The 24,076-nt window shown below is 37.5% G+C and overlaps 1 protein-coding gene across 3 annotated transcripts in view; it reads right to left on the minus strand.

The window, feature by feature from the left end:
• The window catches only part of TBC1D5 (TBC1 domain family member 5), a 579,401-nt gene that overhangs the window by 243,707 nt on the left and 311,618 nt on the right, over positions 1-24,076 (minus strand). For all 3 annotated transcript variants that reach the window (XM_046002325.1, XM_046002328.1, XM_046002327.1), the window contains 4 exons: positions 6,225-6,333; positions 4,644-4,733; positions 4,469-4,543; positions 3,046-3,113 (listed from right to left, as the gene is read on the minus strand). In XM_046002325.1, coding sequence (XP_045858281.1) covers positions 3,046-3,113; positions 4,469-4,543; positions 4,644-4,733; positions 6,225-6,333 — 342 coding nt within the window. The remainder of the gene's footprint in view (positions 1-3,045; positions 3,114-4,468; positions 4,544-4,643; positions 4,734-6,224; positions 6,334-24,076) is intronic.

Genomic DNA, 24,076 nt, shown 5'->3' on the forward strand with positions numbered 1-24,076 from the left:
TGAGTAACACTGTATGACATTCGTTGAGCTGTATTTCTTCTCTTCTATTGCATCATGAGATGCCTTACAGACTCGACTGAAACCCCTGGATTTTAGATAGTGCAGTGCCTTATAAAGAGAATGTATTACCTAAAGTAGTAAAATTATTCAAGCTATTCAGCTTTTATTGTTAGGCAATTTGGTGCCTTAAAAGACTGACGGTCTTACCTTACAAGTTAAGTTACCTGCCACAAAATTTCTAAAGAGATGGCAAGGACCCTTACTCTAAATGTGGAGGGGAGCCATGGAAGAGCCTTCTGGAGAAGAAGATGTAACCTCCTCCATCCACGCTATGCACTACAGTCTCCAAACTGCCATCCCTGAATCTTAGGCTTGCCAACTGAATTAAAATGTACCATTGGAGACCATTTATAAGAGAAAAAGTTAGCCATATATATGTTATATACATCACGTGCATACACACATTTTAAATATATAAAAAATGCATAGAAAACATAAAACTAAGTAGTTACAAGCATACACTTTTCAAGAAATAGCACTTCCTCACACAGCAAAGCATAAATGTTTGTGTTAAGTAACCAAAATAATCAATGGGCTCCCAATGCCACTTCCTATGAGGCTTGGCTGTCTGAGTTTTATTTTCCCCTTCTCCTGTTTGTTTTGTCTTTTCACCGATCTGATCCACAGAGCCTCTGACTGCGTGACGCTCCAGTATCATGGTCCCTCTATTTTCATTTGATAACAACAGATTGATCATGATCCTTCTTATTAGCCATTTAGAGCTGAAGCTGTCAAGTTTTCTAAGATAACTCCCTAGCTATTTTTTTTTAAAGGGATACCTTTACTGTTTGGCTAGCAGTATATACCATGCATTTTGCTTTTAAGAGGCCTGTTTTACTGCCACTGATTATACAACTACTTAAATGATTGGTGAGGAAATTCAGTTTTTGTTTTCTCCAACAAATATTTGAGTGCCTCCTGCACACTAACACAATGGTACTCTACTTTCTGCAACTATATGCTAGAGGTCAAGAACTACCACACGATGCCTCTGAAAGTAGTTTCTGTATAATTGGCTCCTCTTGAGTTACTAGATAACTCAGCTCATCAAAATGATCCCATACCTCCCTCCCTCAACCTACCACCATTGCCAGTTATGTACAGTTCTGTGGTACTCTGAACCCATGATTCCCCTGTTTTCATTTTTTTTTTTTTTTTTTTTTTAAAGATTTTATTTATTTATTTGACAGATAGAGATCACAAGTAGGGAGAGAGGCAGGCAGAGAGAGAGAGAGAGGAGGAAGCAGGCTCCCTGCCAAGCAGAGAGCCCGATGTGGGACTCGATCCCAGGACCCTGAGATCATGACCTGAGCTGAAGGCAGCGGCTTAAACCACTGAGCCACCCAGGCGCCCCTCATTTTTTATTTTTTAAAGTAAGTTCTAGGCCCAATGTGGGCCTGAACACACAACCATTAGATTAAGAGTCACACATTCTATTGACTGAACCAGCGAGGTACCCCTCCACTGATTTTCATTTTAAAATAGAAAATGTGACTTGTTCAATATGTAGTATAATGTTAATAGCTATCTATGTCATCTGATTACTCAGTTTTGGGGACCTGGGAAAGAGATGAGTGTCAGAGAGCCAGAGGCCCTGACCTTGTAATAGGTCTAGCAGGAGTTGAACTAGCAGCAGAACAGACAGGCAAAGCTACAGAAGAACCTGGAAGAAGGTACTAGGGATATCTGTGACTCTGCAAATACATGGCCCATCCTAGATTCAATGATTAAATTTGCTAACATTTATGTAACTGTTTACAGCCTAAAGTGTTAACACATCTAGGGGTGCCAGGGTGGCACAGTCGGTTAAGAGTCTAACTCTTAGGGGCGCCTGGGTGGCTCAGTGGGTTAAAGCCTCTGCCTTCGGCTCAGGTCATGATCTCAGGGTCCTGGGATCCAGCCCCACATCAGGCTCTCTGCTCAGCGGGGAGCCTGCTTCTCCCTCTCTCTCTCTCTCTGCCTGCCTGTGTACCTGTGTTCTCTGTCTGTCAAATAAATAAATAAAATCTTCAAAAAAAAAAAAAAAAAGAGTCCAACTCTTAGTTTTGGCTCCGGTCATGATGTAAGGTTGTGATTTCAGGGTCATGAGACTGAGCTCTATGTGGAGCTCTGTGCTCCGCATAGAGCTCACTTGAGATTCTCTCTCTCTCTTCCTTTGTCGCTCTCACCTACTCACGTATGCTCGTTCTATTTCTCTCTTTCTCTAGGATGAATAAATAAATCTTTAAAAAAAAGTGTAAACATATCTGAACAGCACTATTACAACATACATTTATTAATCTACAGCAATCCTTAGAGGTTAACTATTATTCCCATTTTACAGAAAAGGACACTGAGGAAAGATGTTCATTGAAAGTAAAATGTCCAAGATTAGAGCATATGTTGCTAGAACTTATCCTAGGACTTTCCCACAAAAATTCCATGTACTTCTCACTACATGACCCAGAAAGGTAAAGCCCAATTATGTAAAAGTCAATGCATATTAGCCATGTGCTTAGTAAACAACTCCTTCACATGGTAAATACTATGTAGACTGAGAGAAGAGGTTGTTTGCAAATCTGAATGACTTCAAGAGAGACAGAAATAAGGAGGGTAAAACAAATAGCTGTCATTTAAAAAGCAATGTGGTTAGAAAGGATTCAAAGGTGTGAAGCAGAAGACAAATGTTTCTAGCATTATCAGTATTATGACCACATAATATAACCTTAATCAGAAGCACATGATTTCAAATCATTGCTGAAAATTGAAAACCAGATTAGATATTATTTTAAGATCATAAATATTGTAATTTATGTTGAAAGAGGGAAAACAGGAATCTATATTTTGAGAACAGAAAATAATTGTTACTATCAAAAATGGCCACAATAACTTTGTTAATAACATAAGGCAAATATTGTATTTAATTAAAACTCCTCTATGGATTTTGTATCTTACTAAAATCACAAAGAGATAACATCAGTTTGAATTACTATAAGTTCTACATACGTTCTTTTGACATCTTGTTCAATCATTGATCGCAGTTCTTTATCTTGAAAAAATTTGTTCCACAGACTCTGAAATAAGGAAAACAACCTACTTAAGATAATTTTACACCTTTACTGTCTTTTATGATCTGAATTTCATAATTTAAGTGATCAAATTTATCCTTCTCTGAGTTATCATTTCACATTGTGGAGAGGAAACCTGAAGTAGAATAAGTTTTATTAAAAACTACTAGTCTAGGGGCACCTGGGTGGCTCAGTGGGTTGGAGCCTCTGCCTTCAGCTCAGGTCATGATCCCGGAGACCCAGGATCGAGCCCCGCATCGGGCTCTCTGCTCGGCGGAGAGCCTGCTTTCCTCCTCTCTCTCTGCCTGCCTCTCTGCCTACTTGTAATCTCTGTCTGTTAAGTAAATAAATAAATAAAATCTAAAAAAAAAAAAAAAAAAACAAAAAAAACCCTACTAGTCTAATATCACAAACACATCCTTATACTAACATCAATTTTTCCAGTAATAATATTGTACATATTTTAAATTTTTATATTATCTTTATAAAGTAAATGATAGTTCTGCTGTTCTGCACCCACTACTTCCCTTACAAACAACAAAAAGCTCTGCTTAGATTAGAGCAGGGCCACAGGCCAACTGGTCTAGACTTGAACCTGACCTGAACTCCCAATGCACTAAGACATGTAATGTCTTTTTTTGCAAAGCTTGGCTTTATGATCAAGCAGATTTTTAGATACTTTGTAAAATGTGAATTTCAGTTTTAAAATTCACTTAATATTCTGTGCTGCTATACTATAAACTGTATGATAACAACTATATGTATCAGTAAAAAAAAAGAAAAGCTGGTATTATATATTGCTGGAAAATAATTTGTTAGCAGGGAAATAGGAATTAGAGCAGCAATTGAAGAAGTTATACAATACCCTAAAGTGGTAATTATTCTTAGTCTTCTCTGAAGTATCAGTGGGGAGGGGCAGATCTTTTTCATTATCTTTAAAAACTTCTTAATAGACTCACTCCAAAAAGTCACTTTTCTTCTTGCAAGTTAGTACCACCAAGTAAACCCCCATCTATTTTTATCCTAAAGGGAGGCTTTCCTAGAGTCCCCACTGCCCACTACAACTTGACAGAACAGTTCTAGCCTCCTGTTTATGCTCTTCTCTTTTACCCTGAGTTCTTATGGTCCCCTGGGACATCTCCAGAGTGCCATTCCACAGAAACAGATCATAAACCTCCTACAACACAGGATGAATATAGCATAGAATAATTTCCATCAGGTTTTAGGTTGCATAATATATAGAGTAAAAAAAAAATTAATTGGCATGAAATAACATTGTTTTCATGGTGATTGATAACCTGTCTCATAAGCACATTCTTATAGGCAAAAGAAGCTGAGATATGAATAAAGATGAACTTTACCCCTTCATCCTGTGAAAGAGGATTATTGATCATCAAATCTTGCTGGCCAACAACCTTCCTTGGGTTTGTGATGTGCTGGCAGGGAAAGAAAGAAAACACACATGCAAAGATAAGAGGTTACTGGACTTTAAGGCATACATAAGAAAACAATTACATTAATTAAAGTAGAACTTACTATTTCTTTAACGTTGCTATACCATGCTCTTAATTCTTTAATTCTACTTATCCACTGACTTTTATCTTGAGGAAGAACACAAAGAAATAGCTGTCAAGGAAAAAAAAAGGAAACTTTTGTAAAAATCCTAACGAGCAACATGTAAAACTATGCCAAACAGAATCACCTGAAGCAGATATTCATACTGAATACTCCAAGAGACATTCATATTCATATCATTCCGGTTCCCTATAAGTTATATTTGGGAATGTTTATGTGTATTTGGACAATTCAAAAAGTGAACAAAGGCCACAAGAACAAGATCCCAAAAACTACACTACAAAACTGAATCAAGGTCCCCTCCAGATTTATATTAAAAAAAAAAAAAATGAGCAAGAATGTGTTGAGTTCAAGTATAATTCCCATTTTACAGTCTTATATTAATGGGGTGTTGACAGACACAAAGTCCAATGATTAATTTCAAGGTTTAAGATTTGTCTTAAAACAGGCAGGTAAAGGACAGAGAAGAACAACCTGAGGGCATGGCTTGAGAAGTGAGGTCATTCCTTCTAGGGCAGAAATGTTAATTTACGACTGGCAGCTAGCTTATGAAAACAACAAGCATTCTTAAAAAGACAAATTTGATTTAATTTAGTTTAATACAACATTAAAATAAATCTGGACTTGAGTTTATTTTTAGCAAATGGAGGCTACTAAAAGTTAAACAACAAGGACTAGGGGGTGGGACACAAATATTTGTGCACAAATATTCCAGCAGCAGGTCTTCCGCCTTTACGGCCTGCATCCAACAAAAGAAAAATGTATTTTAATTATTAAATCTAAATTATTAAATCTAAAACTGTCTAATACATCATGTGTTCCTTACTGTCTTTACTTGCACAGACTCTGTACGCTCAATTTATGCAGATATAACCTAAAAAACTTTCAATAGAAGTCATTTCAGAAATAAGTCTAAACCTCAATTCATTTCGAGAGAACAAAAAGGGATAATATTTCCAGGCAATTAAAAAGATAACTGTAAATTATTACTAGTTTTGGTAATCAATGGCCCTTTCTCTTAGGAGACTGATCTAATTTTCTTCCACTTCTCTTTCCTGCTGCCCTTCACTTTATGTTTCCAGTTTAAAAAAATATATATATATATGTATATGTACATATACATATATATATGAAAAATCTTTTCCATCTGCTGTTTCTGAAGCAAAAAGGGGGGTGACTAAATGGCTGCACTTGATACAGTGGGAAGCTGGAGGAAAACCCCCTCTGCTCCTGCCCAGCTTCAAGGATTTCTGCAGAAGCCTCTGGGGGATGTAAAGGTGTTGCTTCGAATTCTGCTCCATCAAATGAGATGAAAGAACAGCTATTTCAAATGACTCCTTTAACATCACCAGTTACTCGGGACTAAGGTGGTTCAACCTTATTAGTAAATGTCCTATGAAAGATAAACTTGGATGGCCAAAAAATCGAGAGTGAAGTCTCCTGGAAAATTCAGTGATCCCCTGCATGGGTAATCTCTCAGGGCATCAGGTAATGTGTTGATATACTGCAACCACAAACTGTAAATAAATATTTTCTTCTTACCTTCCAGCAAATGCTGCGGAACCTGCTGCTTCTCAGCTGCCCATTAATCCCCTTCTGCCTTATTGTTGCCAAGTAATTGTTGTTTACAAATAGTTCTTCCCATTCTTTCCTATATGCAAGAAACCAAAGCATAGGGATCCTTTTGTTAAAATTCTCTGCTTGGAGAGGAATGCTACAGGAAATTAATTTTAAATAAGTCTAAGAAATGCAACTTTTAAAACATATATATTTAGTTGTGTACTGTTTCTGAACGCATGGCTGTCTTTTTGGACACAGTTCTTCTTAGATTTAATGAATATGTAGATCGCTATAATTATGCCAGCTACTGAAATTCATAATGTCTATGGAGGCTATTCCATTTCCTCTAAAATGCTGGTAGCGCAGTTCAGTACAACAAGAAAAAAATGAATATTAATATAAATATATGACTGCTTTACCCATTGACAAAGACATACCTGCTCCAAAAATACACAACAAAAAGGGTACTGTTGATTACATTGGCTTCTCACATGAAATATCTGTTTAAATGAATCTGTTTCTCTTTAGTGTCAGGCTAGGGAGTAAATATAATAGAAGACTACTTTAACTTTCAGTGCAATTTACTATTGAAATCTCTGCAACTTCTTTCTACATGATCAGTTTTAAAATTTTAACAGGTGCAGGCAAATTTGAAAAAAAAATCAAAAAATTAAAAAGCCTCACTGTAAAAACTGTTAAAGGCAAGCTTGAGTACCTTGCAGTACCTATGGCTGAGTAGATAAACAACTGAAATATGCCTCCCAGGCACACAGACACCAGGGGCCTAACACCTGTGCCTCATTAATATACAAGTAAATCTGCTCTACTGGGAAACAATTGGAAATTAATTGTCCCAAACCATTTACTGAGTTTGAATAAAGGAAGTAGACCTATATTCCCTGCATCTTGTACCAAACTAAACATCAAGAATCATTTGTCAACAGTTGAGGCTACTGAGCACAGCTCTGTGAAATTTCTCTCTGATTTCCTAATGCCGCAATAAACTTATCATCAAGGCTGAAACCCTGGCAATCTCTTCAGAGAGACTTCCTCAAAAGAAAGCCTTTGAGACCCTCAACCGTTCTCCATGTAGATACACGGCAGCAGTTCTCACTGGTCGGACCTGACTCAATTTGAGAAAGGACAGCCTTGCACATCATGTTATCTTAAAGCCAGTAATGCAACCAACTACTAAAACACCCGACTGTGGAGTATCATCTCCACAGAGTTTTCCAGAAGAGTGACCCCAGTAGTGGCACATTCTTGACTCCCACAAGCAGGAGAACTTCCAGCTCGGCCCTAGAGCACCAATCCCGAAGCCTTCTGCCCGAAGGGGCTAGTGGCTAGGCATGCCATATGAGACAAGCACTCCAGCACCTTAGTGAGGAAGTCCACTCCTAACACCACTCCAGGAAAATTTCTTACTCCCAACACTCCATTCATAAGAGAAAATAATACTTCATTTTTATTTTAATTTGCATTTATGTCATTACTGAAAGTGAAAATTTTTCATTCTTTTGAGTCATTTTATTACTTCTTTTTTAAAAACATCCCTTCTTGTCCTTTGCCTATTTTAAGCACCACAGGATAGTGTTAAGAGAATGGACAGCAGAACCACACTCCTGTGGTAAAAAGACAGTCCTGCCGTCACAGAAACAGTACACAATTTACTCCCTACTTACTAGCTGCGCAAGCTTGGGCAAGTGACTTAATGTCCCTGTGCCTCTGTTTCCTCATCTGTAAAATGAAATAACAGCATCTACCTCAAAGAATTATTGTGAGGATTAAAATACATGACAAGTCTTCAGAAGCATGTTTAGTATATCAGAATATTTTTAAAAATTAGTATTATTGTTAATACTAATTATAATATTACTTTCATTATACTGGACCTTATTATTGGTCCAAAGGAGGAGTTTTTCATATATTAAAAACATCACACCTTTGTCTGCCACACCCATGTACTTTTTAACCCAATACCTTGGTTTTCAACACAGTGAAGCTTTTTTAATGTGTGTATTAGTTTAAATTGAACATTATTTTCTCCTGATGCTTTTTCCACTGTTGTCATGTTTAAGTAATCCCTAGCCCCTCCAAGCTCAAAGAAATGTTTTTTAAATCATATTAGTCCATTTGTATTACCAACAATATTTCAAATACATTATCCATTTCCCAACAATCTCACATATATTATTCACATCTCATATTCAGGTTTTGTTTTTACCCAGTTTTAGCAGTACTCAAAGATGAGATAAGCAATGAATACATCTCAGGAAATGTTAAGTGTGTTAAATAGCTTGTGGTCTGCAAGCAAAAACTGCAGATTTTAAATGGATTCTGAACCCAAAAGGAATCAAAATTTGTGCAAGACCATGCAGTTCCATGGCCTGAAATCACCGATACATTCCAGATAAGAGAGGGAAGTGTGAGGCAAGGACTCCCCCAGCCTCTTCCAAAATCAGCTCCTATTCACAGGGACCGGGACAGTGTGAAGGTAGACACAGCTGGTGGCTAGATTCATTGCCATCTTGTTAAGTTACACAGCCTTTTAAGGTCAAGTTACATACTACTTATGTAATGAAGGATAATTATTTGTTAGCTTAAATAAGACCCTGGGCCTTGATTACAGTGTCGGCAGAGAGAACAGGGGACTGGGACATGTGAAATGGAAACCTTATCTTTGGAATTCACAATCATCTCAATTTATTCAGGGTACTCAGAGTTCCAATTAAGGCTGAACGCCTCAAACTGATGAAGAGCCCGAACAACAGAGGAACACGAAGGCCGCAAGAGAACTCCTTGTCTTGCTCCTCTATAGCACCGGGTTTCATTAACAAACAGTGGTATGGAGTAAACACAACTAACAGTGCCTACTATGTGCTCAGCAGTCAGAGAGATTCGAGAAAGCATTAAGCTATGGAGGTCAAGGGATCTGTAAACTAGTAATAATCGGGTGAAGGCCAAGCACTCTGGTAGTACAGAGAAGGGAGAACTGGTCTTACACCTACAAATGAAAACTGAGTGTTGTAGAAATAACAGTAGCCCCACGGGCACTCAAATGCCACTCCAAGAGCTGGGCTGTCAGACCTTTAACAGTCTACAGAGGACAAAATATTGAACACTTTAGCCCTTCGAGGGGAGCCGAACCATAATTAAAGTTTTTTACAATCATAAATATAAATGGGGACCTACTCCTGAACTTAGATCAGGACATGGGCAAAGAATACTAAGTTATTGATGAGTCAGTGGCGGAATTTTTCAGCTTTACAAAAGTAAAGGAATGGTAGTTTCTAAACTTTGTCTTACATTTTTAAAAAAAGTAAATAATATGCCTGTAACAGTCAAAATCTGGCAATGATGCTACTGAAATGCTAAAAAAAATCAATATATATTTAAAAATATGATATTTTAGTAGCAGGAACCTGGGTGGCTCAGTTCCTTAAGCATCTGCCTTCAGCTCAGGTCATGATCCCAGGGTCCTAGGATTGAGTCCCACATAAGGCTCCTTCCTCAGTGGGGAGCCTGCTTCTCCCTCTCTTCCCTGCTCCTGCTCTCTCTGTCTCTGTCTCTCTCAACTAAATAAATAAAATCTTAAAAAAAAATACAATACTTTAAGTAAATCACTTTTAACCTTTACAATAACTCTCCTAGGGTGTGTATTTTTAACCCTTCTTTATGAAAGAGGACACTAAGACTCAGAAAAATTTAATAAGAGGGGAGAAAAAAGAGAATTAGGAGAAGCATCTTTCTGGAAGCAACACTAAAAGGGAAACACGATACTGCAACCATCAAGGGATAAAAATGGCCTCTGGAAACAAGGCAAGACAAGAATATGACCTTATTATTTTCTTCCTTAGATTTCTAGTTTTTGAACATTAAGTCCAAGGGTACAGAGATAAGTTTTCATCAGTTGGACTGAGGAAGTAAGTCAACAGCTGCTGTGAGTGGTTAAAAACCTGGGGTATTTAGGTAGGTTCCTCAAATGGAACAGATTAGAGAGAAGCCTGGGCCTTAAGGATTCTCTAGACAAAGCACCAGTGCCATCTAGTGACAATCACTATGCCTTGCAGGCACTGGGTCCCTAAAAACAACCAGCATCTAGGCACAGAAAGGCAGAAACTGGTGTACTTCTCAGGCCTTAGTGGCTGCCCTAGAACCATTGTGTGAAAAGGATTCTGAAGCTACCATGCACTCCTCAGAAAAGAATATTGTGACTGATTAAAAGTGTTGGCCATGAGTATTGCAGTCATTTCTCAATAAATGAAATCAACTTTTGCAGCAGCAATTGAGGTCTTCCCTCCAAGAATATCTGTTTAGGTAGCTAATCCACTTGGCAATGTTTTGGTGTTTTGTTTTTTGTTTTTTTGACATGGCAATCAACCAGAATACACAGTGAATAAATACAGCTGATGATCATAAGGAGATCTCTATTTCTAATTACATATTTTAATGTAGTATTTCCTAAGATACCCACATAAAATTAGTATAAAACGAGTTAGCACCTTCTAAATGTAATTGTTTAAATACTTTTGTAACCTAAATAATGCATAAATTACTTGATTATGTGGCAGTTCTGTACTAGAAAATTTCTGAATTGTCCTGAATGATGACAAATTAGAGAAAATAAGTTTATACTGTATATTTTATAGGATGGTTTCTACTCCATTTTTGGGCACTACCTGAGCAGGCATCAATGTTTTTATGGGGCTAAGAAGAAACCCAAACAACTACAATTATTGAAAACAATTCAGAGACTACATACAGTCTAGTACTCAGGATCTTCAATACTTGGTTAAGAGGAGCTACTCCGGTTTTCACTGCTAAAGAATGCAGGGAATGGAGAATGGATTATCACCGGGTATGTTCAACAAGTCCAACAGAGAAGGAAGATCAAAGAGGGAAGTACGGTGAGGGGGTGGTATGGTGAAGCTCTGCAGAGATGATCCTGTAGTTTACAAGCTCAGTTAGCTCTTGATCATCTCATTTTTTGAGATTTGACTAGACATAGTAGTACTAAAGGCCAGGGCAAAATAAAGGTGATCTTTTTTAATATTTGAAGGTAAGAAAGCACAAAGTAAGAAAACTAAATCTGATGCAAAAAGGTATATACAATTTTATGATCCTGAACTGCACACCAATATTTGAAAAAAAAAAAATTGCCCTATTAGTGACCATAACTGCTTTACCAAATACAGAGATAAAAGGACATAATAAAATTTAAATTTGTGTAGAAACACATTAGTGAAAGATTTCTACTAATGAAAGGACTGTACCATAAATCTACTATTTCAAGTGAAAGAGTATACACTTTTATACCATCTTAAAGGGAATGATTTTAAAAATACAACAAGGAACATCTAACTTAAAAATCAATGGAAATACGAGAAGTGTAAATTAGGTATGTCAGCATCAGACTGTAAAGTGTGGCACCAGACATGGGTAAGCTACAACACTAGGACTGCAGGTGCCAAGATCAACCAGATAAACACTGATGTTATCTATAATTACCTCATTTTTAGCTTAAATCACAGGTAATGAGGGAACTCAGAGACTCTAAAAGGCAATTAGAAACTGTACTGGCTTTTTTGCTTCCTGTATCAGGAATTTTTAAAAACTTACTTTTATTTAAAGCTTTTTTTCCCTTCCATAATGAAACATCAGGGCATACTACTTATACATATATAAATAAATATAGAGACAGAATGCGCAATTACTTACAAGCTTAAAATGGATTTCTTTCTATGTCTAGGTGAAATATATTCTCATCTGATGAGGCTCCATTGAAACAAAGGCAACAAATAGTTCACTGTGTGGAGGTTTGTCAAAATTAATTTACGATAATGTTTTAATTTGGGTTTGGATTTAACTCTGAATTGAGAAATTTTGAACTTTCATCTCAATGTTCACAAGGACACAAAGCACTGAGTTAGCAATAGTTTTGGACTGTCAGGTATAATATTCTTTTTAAAAAAAACATGTATCATTCTTTTCAAAATACAATGTTTAAGAGCTTCTCAATTCAAGGTCATATTAAGTAGGTAAAGTCAACAAACATACTTTAGAAAAGGAATCCAAAAATCTGTATCACACGGTTATAAAAAATTAAGTATATAATAAACATCATTATACTACTAATCAAAGGTTCAGCATTTAGAAATGAGGTGAGAAAAGGATCCTGTATCAAACTATCTCTACAAAGTCATTTGAAATGAATATATTTGATATTCCATAGTTAACTGGTATTTCTAATAGAATTAATTCTTTGAGACACCTTCCTGCAGACTTCCCCCACCTTCTTCACATCCCTACTGCATTACATTGACCTTACTATTTGTGCATGGATTTGATATCTAACTTCTATTTGATTCTATTTGATATCTAACACATTGGAAGCAACTAACTTCCAATGTGATAAGAATTTGCCACAATCTACAATGTAAACAATATTAAGAAGTAAATGCTTACAGAATTGAAGACAAATTATTCTGCAGTAATTTAGAAAAAGACATTTATTTAGCAAAATCTGATGTCCTAATTTAATGTAAATCCAATCTCGTAAACCACGTTTTTCAAGATTGGGTTGAATTACAGGGTATTATATACACACAGAAGTACATGTATGCTTCAAATAATACTTTCTCTTAAAAAGATCTGAATGAATTATAACTGAATCCATCATTCAGTTGACAATCGGTAGATCAGCCCTACCTAACATAACTTTCTCAGATAACAGAAATGTTCTATATCTGACTGTTCAACATGGTTATCATTAACCACATGTGGCTACTAAGCAAATGAAATATGGCTAGTGCAACTGAAGAACTACATATTTTAACTGATTTCAACCTAAATTTAAATAGACTCATGTCACTAATGGTTCCTATATTGAACACCAAAACTCAAAGTCTTTTAAGGATAATAAACCATTCATAGATACATTTGATTTTTCAAGTAACAACTATAAAAATGTTCAAGATAAACAATGAATTCTGTTACAATGAAAAGAAATAAGTAATTTTTTAAAAAAGTTAAATATATACTTATAATAAAAAAAAGTTCAAGAGATAAAATATACATACTATATATATCCCATATAGTGTTACTGGAGAAAGAAGACAGATACACTTTAAAAGTTAATACAACTAGTCAATAAAAGTCAAGATGGTTCCATAAGAGATCTAACAGTATATAATTAATTCTAAATGAATGGTGCTACTAATAAGATCATATATAGATATAATAGATATTGTTTACCTCTATCTATAGTTGCCTTTCCCTGTCTAGGTTTCCCTATCTCTACCACCATCCCTTACCCCCTGCTTCCTCTCACCCCTCTCTTCTTATATACACACAGAAGTTAGGGAAGCAAATCTTTAAGTGATGAAGTGATGTATCTGTAAGTTACCAAAAATAATCAATGCTGGCAAGAATGAGATCCAAGATCCGAATCATGAACCTAATACGACCACACTCTGTATCAGACTGGCTCAAAGATCCAGAACATGAAAATTTCAAATGAAGATAAATGGGTCATGTGATAAACTTTAAGTCAATATGGACATTATGTATTTTATAATTTGTCTGGATTAGTGTACCTAAGAAAATAATTTCACATGGGCGTCTGAAAAGGTAAGGAAATATCCTCACCCAAAGGTGACCAGAAAAATATCGTGCTATTTATAATTCAAAAGAAAAAAACTCACACTATAAAAAAATCTCATGCTTGAATACCTCATATACCCAGCATAATGAAAGACCAATGTATGCCACATAAGTGATTTTTTTTTGCGACACAAAAATGTTGAGAGTATCAAAATATTACTAAGCCTTAAAGAAATTTGTGTCCAGATGTGGTATACATCTGGAAAATGGATGGCTATTTTTTACATTAAATAACTCGACACTGCTTTGCTTTTGGAGTTTTCCATTCTGTTTTTAGGGGCATTTTTCTCATGACTATCATTATCAGGCTATTGGCTACCAATCTGCATAATGATTATACTTTAGCTCTTTAAAATCCTAAATCTACACTCCTCTGTCACTTGTTCAGTGTGTCTTTTTAAAAACAAAGACAACAAATTGGACTTTAAGCTGTCACATATTTTTGCCTAATTCAACATCATAAATTACCAGAATCTTTTCTAGTTTAAGAAAAATGTGAAATAAGACTATGGGAATAAGGACTAGAACGGCTCTCCTAAATAATAAGCAAATATTAATAAGCAAATATTTTGCCTGTTCTAATATTTTCCTCCTATTTCTAAGTTTCTGGTTATATTCTAGCTGGTTGAAGCTATTAGAAACTTGACTTGTAAATAACTCATATGTTACTGTATATCCAAATGTCAGCAGCCAATCCCATTCCCCTCAAGGCCTCGGTCCTTGAGTTCAGCCAAGAAAGAATTCAAAGCCAAACCTTTAAGCAAGACTTTACTAGCAGTTAAGGAGAAAGCACCCTCTCAAGGTGGGAGAGGGGGCAGGCACAGAGGTGGCAACTGTATCAGGGGTCAGAGTCTTCTTTTGTCTTTCCTTTTTATGGTTGCATAGATTATGGGTCATAGCTAGGGTGGTCTCTGACTGAGGCTGCTTCCAATCATCTAAGGGACTCCTCCTCCCAGTGGAGGGGGGTGATGGTGTGTGCAGTTTGGCCCTATATGGTCCTTGTTGGAACTGTCATGGCCACCTTCTCCCCACAGGGAGGGAACCAAAACCACAATGTACATGTATCATAATGAGGTTATACGTTACTGTTGGCTGGAGTCATAGGGGAGAACGCATGTGTATCCCCTCTGTGATCTTTCCTTAACTGCCTACTATATCTCAAACAAAAAAAAAAGGAAAAATCCTTTTTCTGAATATTGCATATAGGGGGTAGGGGACAAAGCACTGGTAGAAGACACTAAAATGAAGGGCTCAGGGTGTGGAGACCTAATTTGAGTCTGCACTGTGTTTCCTATGTAGGCTAGAACACCAGTGGGAGTAGTATTTTTATTACTGATTTTTTAAAAAAGAGTTGTTCTGCATCACAGTGGAAGATGAACCATTTTCTCATGACCTCCTTGTCCAAATTAAAATATGTTTCATGAAACTCCTGTCTTAGGCAGAAGTATTTTCCACTGATGAAATTTTATGTTATCCGAAAGTTCATCTACTTCAAGAGAACTAAAATCTAGTCCTGACTTTATAAAAGGCCTTTTGTTTTTTTTTATTCTGTTAACCATATGCTCAATAATTCAGATATTCCCAAATGGATGCCACAAAAATTTTAATTGTATGACCACAGATATCCTTATATGAACCAAAGAAATGTTTCTGTAAAACTGTAACATGAAATGCTGCTATAAAATTGAAAACTAGCACAAGAAAATTCTCATTTTTCTTCAGAGCTTTTTAAAATATTATGATTAGGAATGACACCTAGAAATATAGAGGCAGGAAAATGGGGATCCTTCTCTAGGACCCATCAACAGTCCAGGTGACGGTGGGAAAAACAGGGACACGAGCAGTGTTAAAAACACCAGTCAGACCACTCTGGCTTTATTTATCCTACTCCCTCGACCCTCTTCTAGAACTCTCAAGTAGAAAAAAAAAAAAATAGTCCCTGTTTAACCTACATAATCAGAATATTAAAAGAGAGAAGCAGGCTCTGGGTTTGGCCAGGTGGTCAGGGGCAACCAAACAAAAGTAGTTACTTAAAAGGTGATAAACTCATTAGTGTGCACTGAACAAGATCCACATAACAAGAGTTCTGTGCCTGGTTCAATGACAGTCGAGCTCTGCTGCTCAAGGCAACTTTAAGACCTAGAAGCACATTAAAAAACTGGAATGAGAGTTAAGAGATAGTGTTCAACTATCCCGTTTTGCTTCAAATGGGTACAGAGACTTGGGCTTGTCATCTGAATTACTTTTCTAATCTGAACAAATAGTCTGAAATTCAATCTTTGAAAATCCTTGAAATATGTCAACCAGCTAAACTACTATAACTATCTCAGAACATTGCATCTATAATCATGAAATGAAAACTATGTCCATATGTTCAGATGATACTAGGACTTCTTTTAAATTTCAAATATTCTCTCATTAGCAGGCTATTTTTTATTCCATAGCTGCTTTATTGATTTTTCCCATATTTCTAAGCACATAATATTCATTCTCAATTATATCATTATCAGCTATTTCATATAATTTTGTGATTCAAAGATTCTCATTTTCAACTCCCAGTTAAATTTTTTGATCATGGATTTAAATAGATCAAACACCTCAGATATACTAAAATCTAAAACTTTAATACTATCAAAATACTAGTTCATGCAAAGTAACAAAGTCAACTGAATGAAACAGATGTATCTAAATACTCATAATGTAAGGGCCACTTTAGCTGTCTTTTATAACTAAAGGCATAATATTGTCACTAACAAATGTAAGGCCCATTGAATCTAACCATTTTAACAGCGCCCCCCCCAAAAGAATGCATTGTTAGTAGAAAACAAAGACTATCTTTACTCATATTGTTCACCTCAGAGAAAAATCTTATCCCTCTAGAATGTCCAGCAGATATACCTTCCCTGTAACCAACATTCCCCCAACAACCCCTCAAATTTAACTACACCATCTAGTATTCCTCTAGTTCTTAGTTAAATGCCCCCATTAGAACACTGGTCATCATCTACATTAGTTGCTTCCATGTCTGTCTCCCCTCCTAGATGATAAGTGGGCAGTGTTTTATTCATCCTTGGGTCTTGGAGGTTTAGCCCACTGGCTTGTCTATAATGGGTGTACAAGAAAGATGTGCAGGATGACTGAAGATTTGTTAGCTCTCCTGAATCAAATATATATATACAACCAAAATTTATATTGTTTTTTATATTTATATGTATATTTTATGTATATATAACCATATGTAAATATATAATATATTTATATATAATATATTTATATATTATGTATTTATATATATTTATATATTTAAATATATATGTTCATAAATATATATTTATATAACTATATAAACATATATAAACATAAATATTTATAAACATATATAAATATATGTATATATTATATATATAAAAACAAATGTCACAAAAACACTTGTGAAACCTCTGGATTAGAAAAAAACTTGAAAAAATAGGATTACAGGGGTGCCTGGGTGGCTCAGTTGGTTAAGTGACTGCCTTCGGCCCAAGTCATGATCCCAGGGTCCTCGGATTAAGCCCTGTGTGGGGTGGGGTGGGGGTGGGGGTTCCTTGCTCAGCAGGGAGCCTGCTTCACTCTCTCCCTCTGCCTGCTTGTGCTCTCTCTCTCTCTGTCAAATAAGATCATTTTTTTTGTTTGTTTGTTTTAAAAGAGTATTACTAGGGGAGTCAAGATGGCGGGGAAGTAGGAGGAGGCACCGTTTCAACCTGTACCCTAAAGTGAGCTGATTACCTACCAGGGAACTCCGACCACCCATGAAATCAGCCTGAGATCAGAATTATACACGTCTGGATCTCTACAGGAGCAGAAGACGCCAGTGGCAGGTAAAGCAGAGTAGGAACATCGGACTGATATCGGAAGATAAACAAAAGGGGGAGGGAGCCACCAGAGGTGACCGATTGGAAAGTAATACCCCATTACGAGAGTGCCCTGCATCTGGGACCAGCATTAACTTGGGGTCTGGTGGAAAGCACTCAAAAAATAAAGAGCAAAGGATCGCGGGGGGAAATAGTGGGAACCTGGGCGGTTAGGGTCAGGGACCGAAGTCCCCGGACCCAGGACAGCCTCCCCTGGCACTGAGCCAGAGAGAGTGCGGCGGAGAAAACAGGTCTCTGTCCCTGAGCCGCCAGTGCGCCTGAACCCCAGCTCACCCGAGAACGAGTGGGGTCTGGCTCCCGTGAGGGGCTGGGAGCCTGGCCAGATGGCAATCCTGAAACACGCGCGTCCCACACCCTCCCTTGGGATAGGTGCTCATAGGCGTTAGCCTGGAGCTCTGGCATCGGGAAAAACCAGACATTCCCAGCCCGGGACAGCGGGAACATCTCAGTGTGCGATCTCTGCTTGGCACCTCTCTGGCGGTCTGGAGCTGCCTAGACAGCCGCTGCTGCCCTGGTATTGGGTACAATGAGGAGCTCCAGCATCCCCAGGGACAGTAACTCAGAACCGACTCTGCAAGCAGCTCTGCAGAGCATTTTGAGGCTTCTCTCTGAGAGGGAGGTCGGGGTGCAGCTTGCTCTCCTCTAAACCTCCAAAAACCATCAAAAGCTGTCAAGGCGAGAGAAAGCAGATGAAAGAACATAAAAACCCCCAGAGAACAAAAGCCTGAAAAAAACAGTTTCCTCAGAGCCCACCTCCTTGAGGGGAGCGGGAGGACCTAACTCAGGGAACATCATTGTCTGAAAACCCACGTGGCAGGCCCCTCCCCCAGAAGACCAACCAGGAAGGAAGAAAAAAAAAAAAAAGACTACAAGAGAACAACCACCACTACTTCATAAATACAACTTTTATTTTTAACTCTTTACCAATATTCTGGTTCTTTTTTTTAAATACATAGATAATTTTTTAACCTATTTACCATCACACTGAGAAGTCCAGTACATCAAATTCCTTAATAACCTTCTACCCTGAACTTTTTGATACATACTCCCGTGTTTCTTTTTTGCTTTTCTAATTTTTTTAAAATTCTTTTTTAATTTTAACTTAGTTTAGTCTAGTTTATTCTTTTTTAATTTTTATTTTCTATTATACATATAGAGTTAACTTCAAGGTAATCCCCTTTCCCCGATCAATGCTACCCCTATAGGCAAACCAGTTTCTAATCCCCCTGTAACTTAGGGAAGTTGAGTTCCTTAACAAAAACATCAAGATACATCCAGGAAGAATCAAAATAACCTTCCTCACCCACACTGAGAATTTATAACCACTCTCCCAATTTTTCCTTCTGCCAGTGTTTCTGTGAATTTGTGTTTGTCCTGATAATATATAAATCTTATACTTGGGGTTCTTTCTGATGAGGTTCTTCCCTTTTTTTGCTTATATATATATACATTTTATTTCTCTTGTCATATACTTTTATCAGTCTTTTTGTTTGTCTGTTTTTGTTTGTATACTTCATAAATCTTACCTTGGGGCCCATTTGGGCTGAGCCTTCTCTTTTATCTTCCCTTTTTTTCCTGTCTCTCCCTCTCTCTCTCTTTTTTTTTTCTTCTTTTCTTTTTTCTCTCAAGTGGGTGGGGAATCCTGATTGCTCAGAAGCGTTCCAGGGTGCACCTTGACTGCACCACGGTCGATACATCCAACTGCATATGTTCAGTCATCTCTTACCAAAATGACTAGGAGGAGGAATACCCAACAGAAGAACAATACAGAGGATGGACCTTCGGCAACAGAGCTAATGGGTATCGACATAGATAATATGTCAGAAAAGGAATTCAGACTAACAATTATCCAGGCAATAGCTAGGTTGGAGAAAGCCATGGATGACCAAACAGAATTGATTAGGGCAGAACTGAAAGCCACCAGGGATGATGATGTTCACAATGTTAGGGCAGAACTGAAAGCCACCAGGGATGATGTTCAAAATGCTCTCAATGAGTTCCAATCGGATCTAAATTCTCTAAAAGCTAGGGTAACTGAGACAGAAGATAGAATTAGTGATCTGGAGGACAAACAGATAGGATCAGGAGGAAGCCTGGAACAAACAGCTCAGAAGCCATGAAAACAGAATCAGGGAAATAAATGATGCCATGAAACGTTCCAATGTCAGAATTACTGGAATCTCTGAAGGGGAGGAGAAAGAAAGAAGTCTAGAAGATATAGTGATAGAAGTTGTTCATGAAAATTTTCCCAATCTCACGAATGGAAACAACGTTCATGTACTAGAGGCAGAGAGATTTCCTCCCAAGATTTTAGATTCTCGAAAGTCCTCACAACACCTTATACTTAAAATGAGGAATTATGTTTCAAGAGAGACCCTCTTAAAAGCAGCTAGGACAAAGAAGCTCCTTACATACAGAGGAAAGCCCATTAGAATAACGTCAGACCTGTCCACAGAGACCTGGCAAGCCAGGAAGGGCTGGCAAAATATATTCAGAGTACTAAATGAGAAGAACATGCAGCCAAGAATACTCTATCCAGCAAGACTGACTTTTTTTTTTTTTTTTTTAAAGATTTTATTTATTTATTTGACAGAGGGAGATCACAAGTAGATAGAGAGGCAGGCAGAGAGAGAGAGAGGGAAGCAGGCTCCCCGCTGAGCAGAGAGCCCGATGCGGGACTCGATCCCAGGACCCTGAGATCATGACCTGAGCCGAAGGCAGCGGCTTAACCCACTGAGCCACCCAGGCGCCCCAAGACTGACTTTTAATATGGATGGAGAGATAAAGAGTTTCCAAGACCGGCAAGGCTGAAAAGACTGTGCGACTACCAAGCCAACACTGTAGGAAATATTAAGGGGGGTCCTATAAAAGAGAAAGAATCCTAAGAATATCATTGAACAGAAATATAGAAACAATCTACAGACAGAAAGACTTCAAAGGTAACACGATGTCAATAAAAACCTATCTCTCAATAATCACTCTAAATGTGAATGGCATAAATACGACACAGGGTTGCAGATTGGATAAAACGACAGGACCCCTCCTATCTAAAAGAGACCCATTTTGAACCTAAAGATACACCCAGACTGAAAGTGAAGGGATGGGAAGCATCTTTCATGCCAATGGGCCTCAGAAGAAGGCTGGGGTAGTGATTCTCATATCAGATAAATTAGATTTTAAACTAAACACTGTAGTCAGAGATACAGAAGGACACTACATAATTCTTAAAGGGACTATCCACCAAGATGATCTAACAATTATAAATATCTATGCCCCCAATATGGGAGCACCCAATTACATAAGAAAACTCTTAATCAAGATAAAGAGTCATATTGATATGAGTACATTGATAGTAGGAGACCTTAATACGCCTCTCTCAGAAACAGACAAATCATCGAAGCAGAAAATTAATAAAGAAATAAGAGCATTGAATGAAACATTGGACCAGATGGACCTCATAGACATATACAGAACATTCCACCCTAAAACAACAGAATACTCATTCTTCTCAAGTGCACATGGAACCTTCTCCAGAATAGACCACATACTGGATCACAAAGCAGGACTCAACAGATACCAAAAGACTGACATTATTCCCTGCATATTCTCAGATCACAATGCTTTGAAACTGGAACTCAATCACAAAGAAAAGTTCAGAAGGAACTCAAACACCTGGAAGCTAAAGACCACCTTGCTTAAGAATGCTTGGATCAACCAGGAGATCAAAGATGAACTTAAACAATTCATGGAAACCAATGAGAAGGAAGACACTTCGGTCCAAAACCTATGGGATACAGCAAAGGCGGTTCTAAGGGGGAAATACATAGCCATCCAAGCCTCCCTCAAAAAAATTGAAAAATCCAGAATACACCAGCTGTCTCTACACCTTAAAGAACTGGAGAATCAACAAACTCCACATGCAAGAAGGGAAATAATCAAGATTAGAGCAGAGGTCAATGAGGTAGAAACCAGAGATACAGTAGAACGTATCAATGAAACTAGAAGCTGGTTTTTTGAAAGAATCAATAAGATCGATAAACCATTGGCCACACTAATCCAAAAGAAAAGAGAGAAAGCCCAAATTAATAAAATTATGAATGAAAAGGGAGAGATCACAACTAACACCAAGGAAATAGAAACAATCATCAGAAATTATTACCAACAGTTATATGCCAATAAGCTAAGCAACCTAGATGAAATGGATGCATTCCTGGAAAACTATAAACTCCCAAAATTGAACCAGGAAGAAATTGACAACCTGAATAGACCGATATCTAGTAATGAGATTGAAGCAGTGATCAAAAACCTCCCAAAAAACAAGAGCCCAGGACCTGACAGATTCCCTGGGGAAGTCTACCAAACTTTCAAAGAAGAAATAACACCAATTTTCCTGAAGCTGTTCCAAAAAATTGAAGCAGAAGGAAAACTTCCAGACTCTTTTTTATGAAGCCAGCATTACCCTGATGCCCAAACCAGGCAAAGACCCTACCAAAAAGGAGAATTTCAGACCAATATCACTGATGAATATGGATGCAAAGATTCTCAACAAGATCCTAGCAAACAGGATCCAGCAGCACATTAAAAAGATTATCCACCATGACCAGGTGGGATTCATCCCTGGGTTACAAGGTTGGTTCAACATTCGCAAATCAATCAATGTGATAGAACAAATCAATAAGAGAAGAGAGAAGAACCACACGGTCCTCTCAATTAATGCAGAAAAAGCATTTGACAAAATCCAGCATCCGTTCCTGATGAAAATGCTTCAAAGTATAGGGATAGAGGGAACATTCCTGAACTTCATAAAATCTGTCTATGAAAAACCCACAGCAAATATCATCCTCAATGGGAAAAAGCTTGCAGCCTTCCCGTTGAGATTAGGAACACGACAAGGATGCCCACTCTCACCACTCTGGTTCAAGTCCTAACTCTGGTTAGAAGTCCTAGCAACGGCAATCAGACAACAAAGAGAAATAAAAGGTACCCAAATTGGCAAGGAAGAAGTCAAACTCTCTCTCTTCGCAGATGACATGATTCTTTATATGGAAAACCCCAAAGACTCCACCCCCAAACTACTAGAACTCATACAGCAATTCAGTAACGTGGCAGGATACAAAGTCAATGTACAGAAATCAGGGGCTTTCTTAGACACTAACAATGAAAATACAGAAAGGGAAATTAGAGAATCGATTCCATTTACTATAGCACCAAGAACCATAAGATACCCGGAATAAACCTAACCAAAGAGGTAAAGGACCTGTACTCGAGGAACTACAGAACACTCATGAAAGAAATTGAAGAAGACACAAAAAGATGGAAGACCATTCCATGCTCTTGGATTGGAAGAATAAACATTGTTAAAATGTCTATACTGCCTAGAGCAATCTATACTTTTAACGCCATTCCAATCAAAATTCCACTGATATTTTTCAAAGAGCTGGAGCAAATAATCCTAAAATTTGTATGGAATCAGAAGAGACCCCGAATTGCTAAGGAAATGTTGAAAAACAAAAACAAAACTGGCGGCATCACGTTACCCGATTTCAAGCTTTACTACAAAGCTGTGATCACCAAGACTACGTGGTACTGGCATAAAGACAGACACACTGACCAGTGGAACAGAGTGGAGAGCCCAGATATGGACCCTCACCTCTATGGTCAAATAATCTTTGACAAAACAGGAAAAGATATACAATGGAAAAAAGACAGTCTCTTCAATAAATAGTGCTGGGAAAACTGGACAGCGATATGTAGAAGAATGAAACTCGACCATTCTCTTACACCGTACACAAAGATAAACTCGAAACGGATAAAAGACCTCAACGTGCGACAGGAATCCATCAGAATCCTAGAGGAGAACATAGGCAGTAACCTCTTCGATATCACCCACAGCAACTTCTTTCAAGATATGTCTCCAAAGGCCAAGGAAACAAAAGCGAAAATGAACTTCTGGGACTTCATCAAGATAAAAGCTTCTGCACAGCAAAGGAAACAGTGAACAAAACAAAGAGGCAGCCCACGAAAGGGGAGAAGATATTTGCAAATGACAGTACAGACAAAAGGTTGATAACCAGGATCTTTAAAGAACTCCTTAAAGTCAACACATACAAAACAGATAATCATATCAAAAAATGGGCAAAAGATATGAACAGACACTTCTCCAACGAAGACATACAAATGGCTATCAGACACATGAAAAAAATATTCATCATCACTAGCCATCAGGGAGATTCAAATTAAAACTACATTGAGATACCACCT

The sequence above is a fragment of the Meles meles genome, chromosome 4 (genome assembly GCF_922984935.1).
Source record: "Meles meles chromosome 4, mMelMel3.1 paternal haplotype, whole genome shotgun sequence".
Classification (NCBI taxonomy): domain Eukaryota; kingdom Metazoa; phylum Chordata; class Mammalia; order Carnivora; family Mustelidae; genus Meles; species Meles meles.